The sequence below is a fragment of the Lissotriton vulgaris genome, chromosome 6, assembly GCF_964263255.1.
Source record: "Lissotriton vulgaris chromosome 6, aLisVul1.2, whole genome shotgun sequence".
In the NCBI taxonomy this organism is placed as follows: domain Eukaryota; kingdom Metazoa; phylum Chordata; class Amphibia; order Caudata; family Salamandridae; genus Lissotriton; species Lissotriton vulgaris.
In genome coordinates this window covers 1,910,036,519-1,910,050,081 of record NC_141694.1, presented here as the reverse complement: position 1 = coordinate 1,910,050,081, position 13,563 = coordinate 1,910,036,519, and the positions used below count along the sequence as shown (strand labels likewise).

Here is a 13,563-nt window from a genome sequence, read left to right as displayed (position 1 = left end):
TATATCCTCTACCGCCACTCTGTCTCACCCTATACCTCTCTCGGTATATCCTCTACCTCCACTCTGTCTCACCCTACACCTCTTTAGTATATCCTCTACCTCCACTCTGTCTCACCCTATACCTCTCCCAGTATATCCTCTACCTCCACTCTGTCTCACGCTACACCTCTCTAGGTGTATCCTCTACCTCCACTCTGTCTCACCCTACACCTCTCCCAGTATATACTCTACCACCACTCTCCAACTCACCCCAACCCTCATTCTACTACTATGATCTCCAAAATACCCATTTCTAGACTTCTCCCTCCAATCCCTCCTTGGATCACCAAAAAACTCATTTTACTTTTATGATCTCCCAAACAACCCTTTTTAAATTGTTCCCTTATTTATCCCTCCATCGACTCTTTCCAAACCTCATTTTACTACTATGAGATCTTCAATCCCTTTCAATACTCTCCCCTCCTCCATCTCTTCTTTTACTCATTCCAAACCTCATCTTACTATTATGATCTCCCAATAAATATTTTCTAGACTCTTCCTCTACTATCACTCCTTCATCCTACTAATCCAACTAGCAGGCCCAAATGTCCACCACCTCTCTATGTAACTCATATTTCCCCATACTAATCTACTACTAATCCTTTTTGGGTTCTGAAGTAAAGTGATGCTCGCCGAAAAGAGCTACATTGCCCCGTCAAGGGTAGTAACCCCCACATAAATACAATTACAATTACAATTTTGTGAAGACCCAACGGAGGTAATGTCTTCCCTATATCCATACCTCAGGTCTTCCGCTCTCCAGTCTGCTTGGGAGATGAGATGCTCCGCTTCTTGTAGGTACAGGAAGTCTTCTGGAACTGCACAAGAAAAATGTGAAGACATTCTTAGTGTAGGTGGAATATACCACTCAGCACATCCATAGGTGGAATATACCACTCAGCACATCCATAGTTGGATTATACCACTCAGCACATCTATAGGTGGAATGTACCACTCATCACGCCCACAGGTGGAATATACTACTCAGTGCATCCACTGGTGGAATATACCACTCAGCATGTCCATAGGTGGAATATACCACTCAGCACGTTTATAGGTGGAATATACACTCATCACGTTCATAGGTGGAATACACCACTCAGCACGTCCATAGGTGGAATATACCACTCAGCACGTCTATAGGTGGAATATCCCATGCAGCACATCCATAGGTAAAATATACACTGAGCACGTTCATAGGTGGAATATACCACTCAGCACGTCCAGAGGTGGAATATACCACTCAGCACATCTATAGGAAAAATATACCATGCAGCACGTCTATAGGTGGAATATACCACTCAGCACATCTATAGGTGGAATATATCACTCAGCACATGTATAGGCGGAATATACAACTCAGCACATCTGTAGGTGGAACATACGACTTAGCACGCCCATAGGTGGAATGTACCACTCAGCACATCCATAGGTGGAATATATCACTAGGCACACCCATAGGTGGAATATACACTCAGCATGTCCATAGGTGGAATATACCACTCAGCACATCCATAGGTGGAATATACACTCAGCATGCCCATAGGTGGAATATACCACTCAGCTTGTCTATAGGTGGAATATACCACTTAGCACGTCTATAGGTGGGATATAACATGCGGCACGTCCATAGGTGGAATATACCACTCAACACATTTGTAGGTGGAATATACCACCCAGCACATCTATAGTTGGAATATACCAGTCAGCACATCCATAGGTTGAATATACCACACAGCACATCCTTAGGTGGAATATACAATCAGCACCTCCGTAGGTGGAATACACCACTCAGCACATCCATAGGTGAAATATACCACTCAACACGTTTATAGGTGGAATATACCACTCTGCACGTCCATAGGTGGAATACACTACTCAGCACGTCCATAGGTGAAATATACCAATCAGCATGTCTATAGGTGGAATATACCATGCAGCACATCCATAGGTGGAATATACACTGAAAACGTCCATAGGTGGAATATACCACTCAGCACATCCATTGGTGGAATATATCACTCAGCAGGTCCATGGGTGGAATGTACCACTCAGCACGTCCAGAGGTGAAATATACCACTTACCACATCCATAAGTGAAGTAGACCACTAAGCAGGTCTATAGGTGGAATATACCTCTCAGCACATCCATAGTTGGAATATACCACTTAGCACGTTCATAGGTGGAATGTACCAGTCAGCACATCCATAGGTGGAATATACCACTTAGCACGCCCATAGGTGGAATATACCACTAAGCACGTCCATAGGTGGAAAGTACCACTTAGCACGTCCTTAGGTGGAATATACCACTCAGCACATCTATAGGAAAAATATACCATGCAGCACATGGAGAAGTGTGGCTCAGGGGTTAGAGGCGGCAGACCCGGAAGCTGAGATCGGCCCTGGACCAGGGTTCAATTCCCCGCCCTGACAGGGGTTGGGCTCAATAATTCCACGGACTCGATAATTCTCGCTTCGGTGCCTACTCGACTCACGGGTTCACACTCTGCGACTCTGGGCAATAGCTTGCTTAATCTCCACAACGGCCACTCGCGGCGGGATGCCTGGCTTTCACCTTGTGGATACCCCCTCACAGGGGAATACCAGGACGGGTTCCCTAAGCAAGCGCATAGATGCCTGCGATGTGGGCGATTTGCGCTATATAAATACATGTATATTTACATTTACATTTACATTTACATTTTACATTTATAGGTGGAATATACCACTCAGCACATCTATAGGTGGAATATATCACTCAGCACATCTATAGGTAGAATATACCACTCAGCACATCCATAGGTGGAACATACCACTTAGCACGTCCATAGGTGGAATGTACCACTCAGCACATCCATAGGTGGAATATATCACTCAGCACATCCATAGGTGGAATATACACTCAGCATGCCCATAGGTGGAATATACCGCTCAGCATGTCCATAGGTGGAATATACCACTCAACACATTTGTAGGTGGAATATACCACCCAGCACATCTATAGTTGGAATATACCAGTCAGCACCTCCATAGATTGAATATACCACACAGCACATCCTTAGGTGGAATATACAATCAGCACGTCCATAGGTGGAATACACCACTCAGCACGTCCATAGGTAGAATATACTACTCAACACGTCTATAGGTGGAATATACCACTCTGCACGTCCATAGGTGGAATACACCACTCAGCTCGTCTATAGGTGGAATATACCATGCAGCACATCCATAGGTGGAATATACACTGAAAACGTCCATAGGTGGAATATACCACTCAGCACATACATAGGTGGAATATATCACTCAGCAGGTCCATGGGTGGAATGTACCACTCAGCTCGTCCAGAGGTGGAATATACCACTTAGCACATCCATAAGTGAAATAGACCACTAAGCACGTCTATAGGTGGAATATACCACTCAGCACATCCATAGGTGGAATATACCAATAAGCACGTTCATAGGTGGAATGTACCACTCAGCACATCCAAAGGTGGAAAATACCACTTAGCACGCCCATAGGTGGAATATACCACTAAGCACGTCCATAGGTGGAAAGTACCACTTAGCACGTCCATAGGTGGAATGTACCACTCAGCACGTCCATAGTGGGAATATACCACTTAGCACATCCATAAGTGGATTATACCACTCAGCACGTCTATGTTATGTTATGTTATGTTATGTTAATTATATTTTTATAGCGCACAGATGCCCCAGCCAAGGGGCGTCCTGGCGCTTTAGACAGGTACCATAACATAACACACAGAGGGAGAAAAGAAAAAGGGGCGGCTACTCAGAAGCGGGGAACAGGAAAGTTTTAATAGCCCGCCTGAAAGTGGATAAATCATTCAGAGCTCGGATGTGCACCGGGAGCGAGTTCCACAATCCTGCAGCACGCACCCGGTACGAACGGCCACCTATTCTGCTAAGTTTGAAACGGGGGCAGACTGCTAGGTGAAGAGCCTCTGATCTTAATGATCTAGGAGAGATGTATGGAATGAGCAGGTCGGCAAGTGCCGGCGGCGAAGATAGTTTCATAATTTGAAAGGCCAGACAGAGCACCTTAAACTTGATACGCTGTCTGACCGGTAGCCAATGTATGGCCGAGATGGTACCCGACACAGAACAATGTCTGGGAAGACCCACGATGGCCCGCGCCGCGGCATTTTGAACCCTTTGGAGCCTAGATGCCTCGGCCTGGTTGACCCCTATCATCAGCGAACTCCCGTAGTCCAGTCGGGATAGAATTGATGCCTGGACCACGAGCTGCCGGGTAGGAGGGTCAAAATATTTCAAGACCGGCCTTATGCCACGCAAGATACCGTAGCAGGTGGCTGCCACCCTCTTCGTGTGGTCTGTGAAGGTGAGCGCAGGATCCAGCCAAATTCCTAGATTTTTGACTCCAGAGGCTGGGATAGGAATAATGCCCAGCTCTGAAGGCCACCACTGGTTTCCCCATAGCTCAGCATGTTTCCCCAAGACCAACACCTCAGTTTTGGTGGCATTCAACTGAAGGCAATTGGTACGAAGCCAACTCGCTACTGCCACAAGTCCAGCCCGGAATCTGGGGGCCTCCACTTCAGGGTCTCTACTAAGTGTCACCGCCAGCTGCGTATCGTCCGCATATGAGGTCATCGTCAGACCCCACTGTTTGACGACTGCAGCTAGCGGTTTAACGTAGAGGTTGAACAAAGTGGGGCTCAACGAGGAGCCCTGTGGGACCCCCAGGTCTAAGGGATAAATGGTGGATTGGCAGGGTGGTATTGCCACTTTAAAGGTTCGCTCTGAGAGAAAAGATCGAAACCACTGGAGAGCGATACCTGCTACTCCAGCTTCCTCTAAGCGTTGAATCAGTATCTGGTGGGACACAGTATTGAAGGCAGCGCTCAGATCTAATAGCAGGAGCGCTGCCGTACGTCCGGAGTCAAGCACCAGGCATAGATGCTCGATGATATAGAGCAAAGCAGTCTCGGTACTGTGTCCTGGCCGGAAGCCATTCTGGCTGGAGTCCAGTATCTGATTACGAGCCAGATGTTCAGACAAGATCGAGTTGACATGTGCTTCGGTAACTTTAGCCATCCAAGGCAATAAAGAAATGGGGCGATAATTTTCTGGCAAAAGGGGGTCAGAATTTGCCTTTTTTAAAATAGGGGTCACTACCGCCTGCTTCCATAACGCAGGAATCGTCCCAGTTGACAATGACATGTTGATTAGATTTAGTATGGAAGCTCGGCACACCAGAGAAAGAGTACTAATGAGAGCTGGCTTCAGCGGGTCCAGAGGAGAGCCTGATTTAACGCTGAGGCTAAGTTTATCAAAAGCCTCCGTGGACAAATCAGGTAAGAGAGTCAAAGTCTCATACCCCAAAAGATTGGGGTCAACTAACTCTGGATCCGGCCGACACAAATCAAAGCCTCTGTAAATTTTCTGCACTTTCTCCAAGAAGAAAGTTGCCGAATTCTCGCAATGGGAGTCTGTGCAGATCTCTGCCGAGGTAGCCCTTTTATTCATAAGGTCTTTCAACACCTTGAATATTAATTTAGATGGATTGGTGCTGGCTAGAAATTCCTGAGCATAGAATGCGGCACGTGTTCTGCAAATTGCCCTATGATAGAACTTAAGTTTGGAAAAGTACAGGGTTTTCAGGGCAGGATCATAAGATCTTCTCCAATCCCTCTCCGCTTTCCGGCAAGTTTTTTTAAGCTCGGCAAGGGACTCATTATACCACGGGCTGGGTACCTTCGAGTGACCTTTCGACCAGCGCATGGGTATAAGAGAGTCAAGAGCGTCTGAAATCCACGTGCAAAACTGCTGGTACCCATGGTCCACATTCAAAGAAGCGCTCAGGGGTTTCTGCTCCAATAGCCTGTAGAACTCTTCAAGTTTGAGCTTGTGCCAGTGCCTTTTAAGAATTGGCCTATCCACAGGTTTAAATGGCTTATCGTGAATAGGACAAAAGGCTTCCACCAGCAGGTGATCCGTCCATCCCATCAACATCGGGTCAGACACCTTCAGCCTCACAAGAGTGGAAAAAAAAGGATCAAGAATATGGCCTCCAGTGTGGGTGGGAAGGGTGACAAGCTGAACCAGTTGAAGAGCTTCAAGATCCGTGAGCAAGGTGTTAACGGCTGTGGACGACCTGTTGTCGAAATGGATATTAAGGTCACCCATGATGTTAAAATTCGCACAGCCAAGCGCTAAGGAGCTTCCCATATCGGCAAGAGCGGACTTGAAGGCTGAATCATTGCCCGGTGGGCGATAGATGAGCATACCGCTGAAGGTAAAATGATGACTGAAAGCAACCTTGAAGAGGGCACTTTCACATGCAGGTAGCCCGAGCGCTTTCCATTCAGCCGGAAAGCAAGATTTAACTGCCATGGCAATGCCACCTCCTCTGGTAGTCCGATTTAGCGTGGAAATCGGTAGAATCGGTAGAATATAACGGTAGAATATAACACGTAGCATGTCCACAGGTGGAATATACCACTCAGCACATCCTTAGGTGGAATATACCACTAAGCACGTCTATAGGTGGAATATACCATGCAGCAAGTCCACAGCTGGAATACCACTCAGCATATTTGTAGGTGGAATATACCACTTAGTACATCTATAGGTGAAATATACCACTCAGCATGCCCATAGGCGGAATATACCACTCAGCATGTCTATAGGTGGAATATAACACACAACACATCCATAGGTGGAATATACCACTCAGCACGTCTATAGGTAGAATATACCACGCAGCATGTACCTAGGTGGAATATACCACTCCGCATATTTGTAGGTGGAATATACAACTCAGTACATCCATAGGTGAGATACACGACTCAGCAAGTCCATAGGTGGAATATACCACTCAGCATGTCTATAGGTGGAATATATCACGCAGAACATCCATAGGTGGAATATACCACTCAGCATGTCTATAGATGGAATGTTCCACTCAGCACATCCATAGGTGGAATATACCACTTAGCACATCCATAAGTGGAATATACTACCCAGCACGACATAGGTGGGATATACCGCTTAGCACGTCCATAGGTGGGATATACCTCTCTGCACTTCCATAGATGGAGTATACTACTCAGCACTTCCATAGATGGGATATACCACTCAGCACATCCATAGGTGGAATATACCACTCAGCATGTCCATAGGTGGAATATACCACTCAGCATATCCTCAGGTGGAATATACCACTCAGCATGTCCATAGGTGGAATATACCACTCAGCACATCCATAGGTGGACTATACCACTCAGCACATCCATAGGTGGAATATACCACTCAGCATGTCCATAGGTGGAATATACCACTCAGCACATCCACAGGTGGAATATACCACTCAGCATGTCCATAGGTGGAATATACCACTCAGCACATCCATAGGTGGACTATACCACTCAGCACATCCATAGGTGGAATATACCACTCAGCACATCCACAAACCTAATACATATAAGTGACGAGTAAACATGGGTATGGTGAGTGATAGCACAGCAGTACATCTATTCTTGAAAAGAGATGTATTCTAGACATTTAATTAGAAACAGAGGGCCTGATGTACACACATTGAGCAATTCTTAAAACAAGTAACAAACTGGTTTGAGAAAGGCAAAGCAGCATGCTACTTCGTGTGAGAGCTGCTTTAAAAATAGACACAGCGATGCAACAAAATAGGAACCACTATTTTGCGATATTGAAACTGAAATTTCTATTTGGCAATTACCAAACCCAGATTCATACATATCACGTATAAAGTAATTACAAATTACGAATATTTGCAAAAACCACCAAATTGCACTTGCAAATTACTATCAAGTGAAGCAGTAACGAAGTTCAAAGTATAAAAAAGGGTCTAAAATGTAATGTAGATGTTCACAATGTCTATATTCTTTGGTGAGGAGGGTGTGAATACCAGAAGTGCAGCAGGAGAGGGGGACTCACTCTGTGCCGTGGTGAGGAGGGTGTGAATACTAGAAGAGCAGCAGGGGGGGGATGCACTCTGTGCCGTGGTGAGGAGGGTGCGAATACTAGAAGCGCAGCAGGGGAGGGGGACGCACTCAGTGCCGTGGTGAGGAGTGTTGGACAGGCCACGTGAAGGGCCGCTCCCCCTCTGCCCGACCAGGCCCGAGCCCGGCCCATCAAGTGTCACACACCACCACTTCACGTTTTCCGTCCCCTCCGGGACCCTTGCCTCTGAACATATCGACCTCGTGGGCCCGATCCACTACCGGCCCGCGCACCCAGCCTGGGCGCCATCTTGGACACTCCACCACGAGGCCGCGTGGCCCCCGATCGACCCCAACCCTGGGCCTGGCCAGGCCTCAGACATCCCGGCACCACCATCCACCCAGGAGGTGAGCGGACTACTTGGCAGGTCAATGGGAGAAAGAGGTGTCGATGGCTCTCCCCCGCCAGGTACCGCTCGCCCCCAACCTCCCCGGGCGCTGGCTCCACCCCCCTGCTGGGTGTCTGGACTCCTTCATCCCGGATCCCCCGACCTCCAAGTGCGAGGGTCCGGACATCAAAGGGCACCAGCCCTATAACTGGGGCAGCTCCAGAGCAGGAAGTCAGTTGTATCCTGGAGTCGAGAGACGCAGAGAAGAACTCATCCTTGACGGGCTATTGGCGCTGCCGTAGCTCTGCCTTGCGAACTATCGTCCTGCCTGCTGGCGCTGCCGCAACCTTCGTAAACCTTCATCGTCGTCGGGACCTGCTGGCGTGGCCGCGGACCGTTTGTAACCACCACCTTCATCGGGACCTGCTGGCTCCGCCGCGGACCGTCGCTTCCGTCATCCATCTCGGGACCTGCTGGCTCCGCCGCGGCCCGTCCATCTAGAACGCCGAGCTCGAGGATTGAGAGCTATTTCATCTATTGGTAACAAGACTGTCCCGCTACCCTTTTCCCAATCCAGAGACCAGAATCGAGGGGACCCCTGAGTCCAGACCTCCTTGTATCATTTCACCGTACTTAAAGAATTGCTTATAAAGTATCGTTAAACCTTAACCTGGTGTGGTGTCCGTCTGTGGGGGGGAAGTTACTTGTCTGTACGATCGCTGGAGACGGCTCTCCCCGGAGACCTCTCCCCTTATCCTCGGCCGACCCTCCCGGTCCGTCTAACATTGGTGGCCAGCGGCGCGATCCGAATCACCGCATAATCGTACAGAAAGTAGCTCACCCCACGACGAAATCACGATGACAACCAAAGAAAGCGGATCCACCGAGAAATTTCAGATGGAGAAATTGGACGAGTACAGCCATCGTGAATTAAAACAATTCTGCATCGAACTAGGTATCGCTACCACCGGTCTAAGTACCAAAGACGATTTCAAGCATGCCCTAGAGTCCTGGGCAGAAACCGGGGCCGTCGGAACCACCGACCAAAGCATCGCAGCAGTAGAAAAAAACACCACGGCCCCCGAGGAGCGAAGAACGGGTCTCTCGCAAGACGAGATCCAGGAACGAGAAAAAACACGGCTACATGAACTAGAAATGGCCCGGCTCAAAATGGATGTTGAACTTAAGTTGGCCGAACAAAAACTGAGCTTAGAGCACCTGCGTCTCCGAGAAGAAAGAGAGGAAAAACAGAGACAAAGGGAGCTCGAGGAAAAGAGACTGGCATATGAACACGAGCGCAAATTAGCTGAGATAGACTTACGCAAGCAGAACAAAGAATTAGGGGTGCCCGAGCAACCCCACACCCCAGGGACAACAGATAAGAAGGTACACATCCCCAAGGATGTCGTTCGAGAATACTTCCGAGAGGACGACATCCAGCAATGGTTCAAGGCCTACGAAATCGCTATGACCGCCCACCGGATCGATCGAAGCGACTGGGGAGCCGGTCTATGGGGGAGATTCCTCAATGAGGGCCGCGATGCCCTGCTACAGCTCCCGGACCACCAGATGACCTCCTATGACCACATGAAAGCTGCCCTCCTCACCCGCTATGGGCTCACACCCGAGATGTACCGTCAGAGGTTCCGAGACTGCACCCGCATCCCGGGTACAACTTGGGTGGACTACGTGAACTATTTTAGCCGAGCCTTCGAGGGCTGGATCAAAGGAAGCAATGTCACAACTTACGAACAACTATTCAATCTCATGGTGTGGGAGCATCTATCAAACAATTGCTTCATTGAGCTCCGGCAGCACCTCCTCGACAGCAAATTGACTGATCCACGGCAGCTCGCAGCCGAGGCTGACCGGTGGGAAATCACCAGAGTGGGCCGAAATGGATCCTATGAACAGAACCGGAACACCAACGGTCAGCACCGTCCCCGAGGAGGAGGAGGGGGCCAAGGGCGAGGAAGAGACAACGCTCTGGTCGCCCCCGCTACCAGCACCACCCCCCCGGCCAACCGGGGCAGCACCCCGGCGCGACCGGGATACAGAGCCAATGTCACGTGTCACCGATGCCAACGAGTCGGCCACTATGCAAACGACCCAAATTGCCCACAGTACCAGAGCCCAAGACCCCGCCAAGTGGCCGCTGCTGCCCTGGGGGAAGAACAGATCTCCGAGGAGCAGGAAGAATATGAGCAAGAGCATCAAGAATGGGAGCCAGCCGCCATGGCCCTAGCATGCTTAGGGGGGAAAGACATGGTCCCGCGGGTCCCCCTACCCGCTAACACCCGGAAGTACAGCCAATGGGTGAGCATCAATGGACGCCAGGCCGAAGCCCTCCGTGACACCGGGGCCAGTGTAACAGCCGTCCGCTGTCACCTGGTGACCCCAGAACAGTTCCTACCAAACATTCTCTGCCCTGTCCGTTCAGCCGATAACTCGGAGAGTCTGTGTCGGATGGCCTGCGTCCCTTTCGAATGGGGAGGGGTCTCCGGCATGTTGAAAGTGACGGTCCGGGATGATGCCCCCGTAGACTGCCTCCTGGGAAATGACCTTGAAAGCTCTCCGTGGGCAGCCGTAGAACGAAGAGAACACCTGGGGATGTTGGGCATCCCGGACTGGGCGTGCGTCACCACCCGGTCCAGGGCCGCCCGTGCCAATCCCCGACCGGAGGAACCCGAATGGCCGGCGCCTCCTCCCCCGGTCGCCCCAGTCGAAGACACCGACCGTGCCGTCCCCCCAGAACCAGCTCAACCTCCGGACCTCGCTGGCCTCGACCAGTGGCATCAAGAGGGGGGGCCCACTCAGGAGCAGTTTCGACAAGAGCAGAAGACCTGTCCCTCCCTCGAGGGACTCCGCCAACAAGCCCTCGCCCAGAGCGCAGGGGATACCTCCGGAACACATTGGATTTACTGGGACAATGATCTGCTATACAGTGAGCAAAGGATCGCGGAGCTGGGGGCCAGCCGAGTGCTAGTGGTGCCCCTCCGTTTTAGAGACTTCTTGCTAAACCTGGCCCACGATGTCCCCCTGGCTGGACACCTGGGTCAGGATAAAACCTACAGCCGCCTAGTGACCCACTTCTTCTGGCCCAAAATGAGGAATGATGTACTCCAGCATTGCCGATCTTGCCCCACGTGCCAAGCCAGTGGAAAGAGCGGCCGCAAACTAAAAGCCCCCCTGCAAACATTTCCCGTGGTCACCACCCCGTTCGAGAGGGTCGGGATAGACATTGTGGGGCCCCTGGACCCCCGTACAAGACAAGGACATCGGTTCATCCTGGTACTGGTGGACCACGCCACCCGCTACCCCGAGGCTGTTCCCCTGCGAACTGTGACAGCCCCGGTAGTCGGCCGGGCCCTGATGGGGATCTTCTCCCGTGTGGGCTTCCCCCGAGAAGTCGTCAGCGACAGAGGCACAAACTTTATCTCTAAATATATGAAGTCCCTCTGGCAACAGTGTGGGGTCACCTACCGATTCACAACCCCCTATCACCCTCAAGGAAACGGACTCGTTGAGCGGTTCAACCGCACGCTCAAAGGGATGATTGGGGGGTTGGAAGAGCCCCTCCGTCGCCAGTGGGATGTGCTGCTGCCGTGCCTCCTCTTCGCATATCGAGAGGTCCCCCAGAAGTCTCTCGGCTTCAGCCCATTTGAATTATTGTATGGACATCCCGTACGGGGGCCCCTCAGTCTAGTCAAGGAAGGCTGGGAAATGCCCCCTCTAAAGAACCCTCCAGATGTCTTCAAATACCTCCTAACCCTCCGCAACCAGACCCGACGGTTCAGAGAGCTGGCAAAAGCAAACTTGGAGGCCAGTCAAGAGGACATGAAAAAGTGGTATGACCAAAATGCCTCCTCCATCGAATTTGAACCCGGACAACAGGTATGGGTGATGTCCCCCACCGAACCCTGCGCCTTGCAAGACAAGTGGACGGGGCCCTTCAAAGTAGTCGAGCGCAAGGGTCCCGTCACCTATCTCATCGACATGGAATCTTCACGGAACCCCCTCCGAGTCCTCCACGCTAACAGACTGAAACCCCACTTTGTACGTTCAGAACTCAGCCTCCTGATGGCCACAGACAATGGAGCCGAAGAAGACTCCGAACCCCTCCCGGACCTCCTACGGACTCGGGAGAAAGATGGCTCTGTGGATGGGGTCCGACTCTCGGAGGCCCTCACCCTGGAACAACGCCAAGAATGTCGAGACCTTCTGTTGCAGTTCGCCGGCCTGTTTTCCCTCACCCCAGGTGTCACTTCCTGGTGTGTGCACGACGTGGACACGGGGGACAGCCCCCCTATCCGCCACCGGGCCTACCTCGTACCAGGTCGGGTACGGACCTGCATCCAGGAAGAAGTAACCAAAATGCTCACGCTCGGGGTCATTGAGCCCTCAGACAGCCCCTGGGCCAGCTCAGTAGTACTGGTCCCCAAAGCAGCCCCTCCCGGCACCACACCGGAACTCCGGTTCTGCGTCGACTACCGGGGCTTGAATGCGGTCACCAAAACGGACGCACACCCCATCCCCCGGGCAGACAAGCTAATCGACCGCATGGGAGCTGCCCGCTACCTCAGTATTTTCGACCTGACGGCGGGCTATTGGCAGATCGGCCTCACACCCCGGGCCCAAGAACGATCTGCATTTTCCACTCCTGATGGCCATTATCATTTCAAGGTCATGCCCTTCGGCATGAAGAATGCTCCCGCAACATTTCAGCGGCTCGTCAATCAGGTCTTGACCGGGCTCGAAGGATTCAGCGCCGCCTACCTAGACGACATCGCTGTGTACAGCCACCATTGGTCCGACCACCTCCACCACCTCCGAGCGGTGCTACAGGCCCTTCAGCGAGCTGGCCTCACGATCAAGGCCAGCAAATGCCAAATTGGTCAGGGGTCCGTAACCTACCTCGGACACCAGGTGGGAAGCGGCCTGGTGGCCCCTCTGCAGCTCAAGATTGCCGCCATCCAGTCCTGGCAGCCCCCCATCACCCAGACCGAGGTACGCGCCTTTCTGGGACTCACGGGCTATTACAGACGGTTCGTGAAAGACTATGGTACCATAGTGGGGCCCCTCACAGAACTCACGTCCAAAAATCAACCCAAGAAGGTCAACTGGACCCCAGATTGTCAAACAGCCTTCGAACAACTGAAGGCCGCCA

The 13,563-nt window shown here is 51.1% G+C and overlaps 1 protein-coding gene across 1 annotated transcript in view; it reads right to left on the bottom strand.

The window, feature by feature from the left end:
• Window positions 1–13,563, bottom strand: part of LOC147709888 (uncharacterized) — a 153,625-nt gene that overhangs the window by 93,089 nt on the left and 46,973 nt on the right. The window contains exon 3 of the mRNA XM_086928327.1: window positions 782–857. Coding sequence (XP_086784453.1) covers window positions 782–857 — 76 coding nt within the window. The remainder of the gene's footprint in view (window positions 1–781; window positions 858–13,563) is intronic.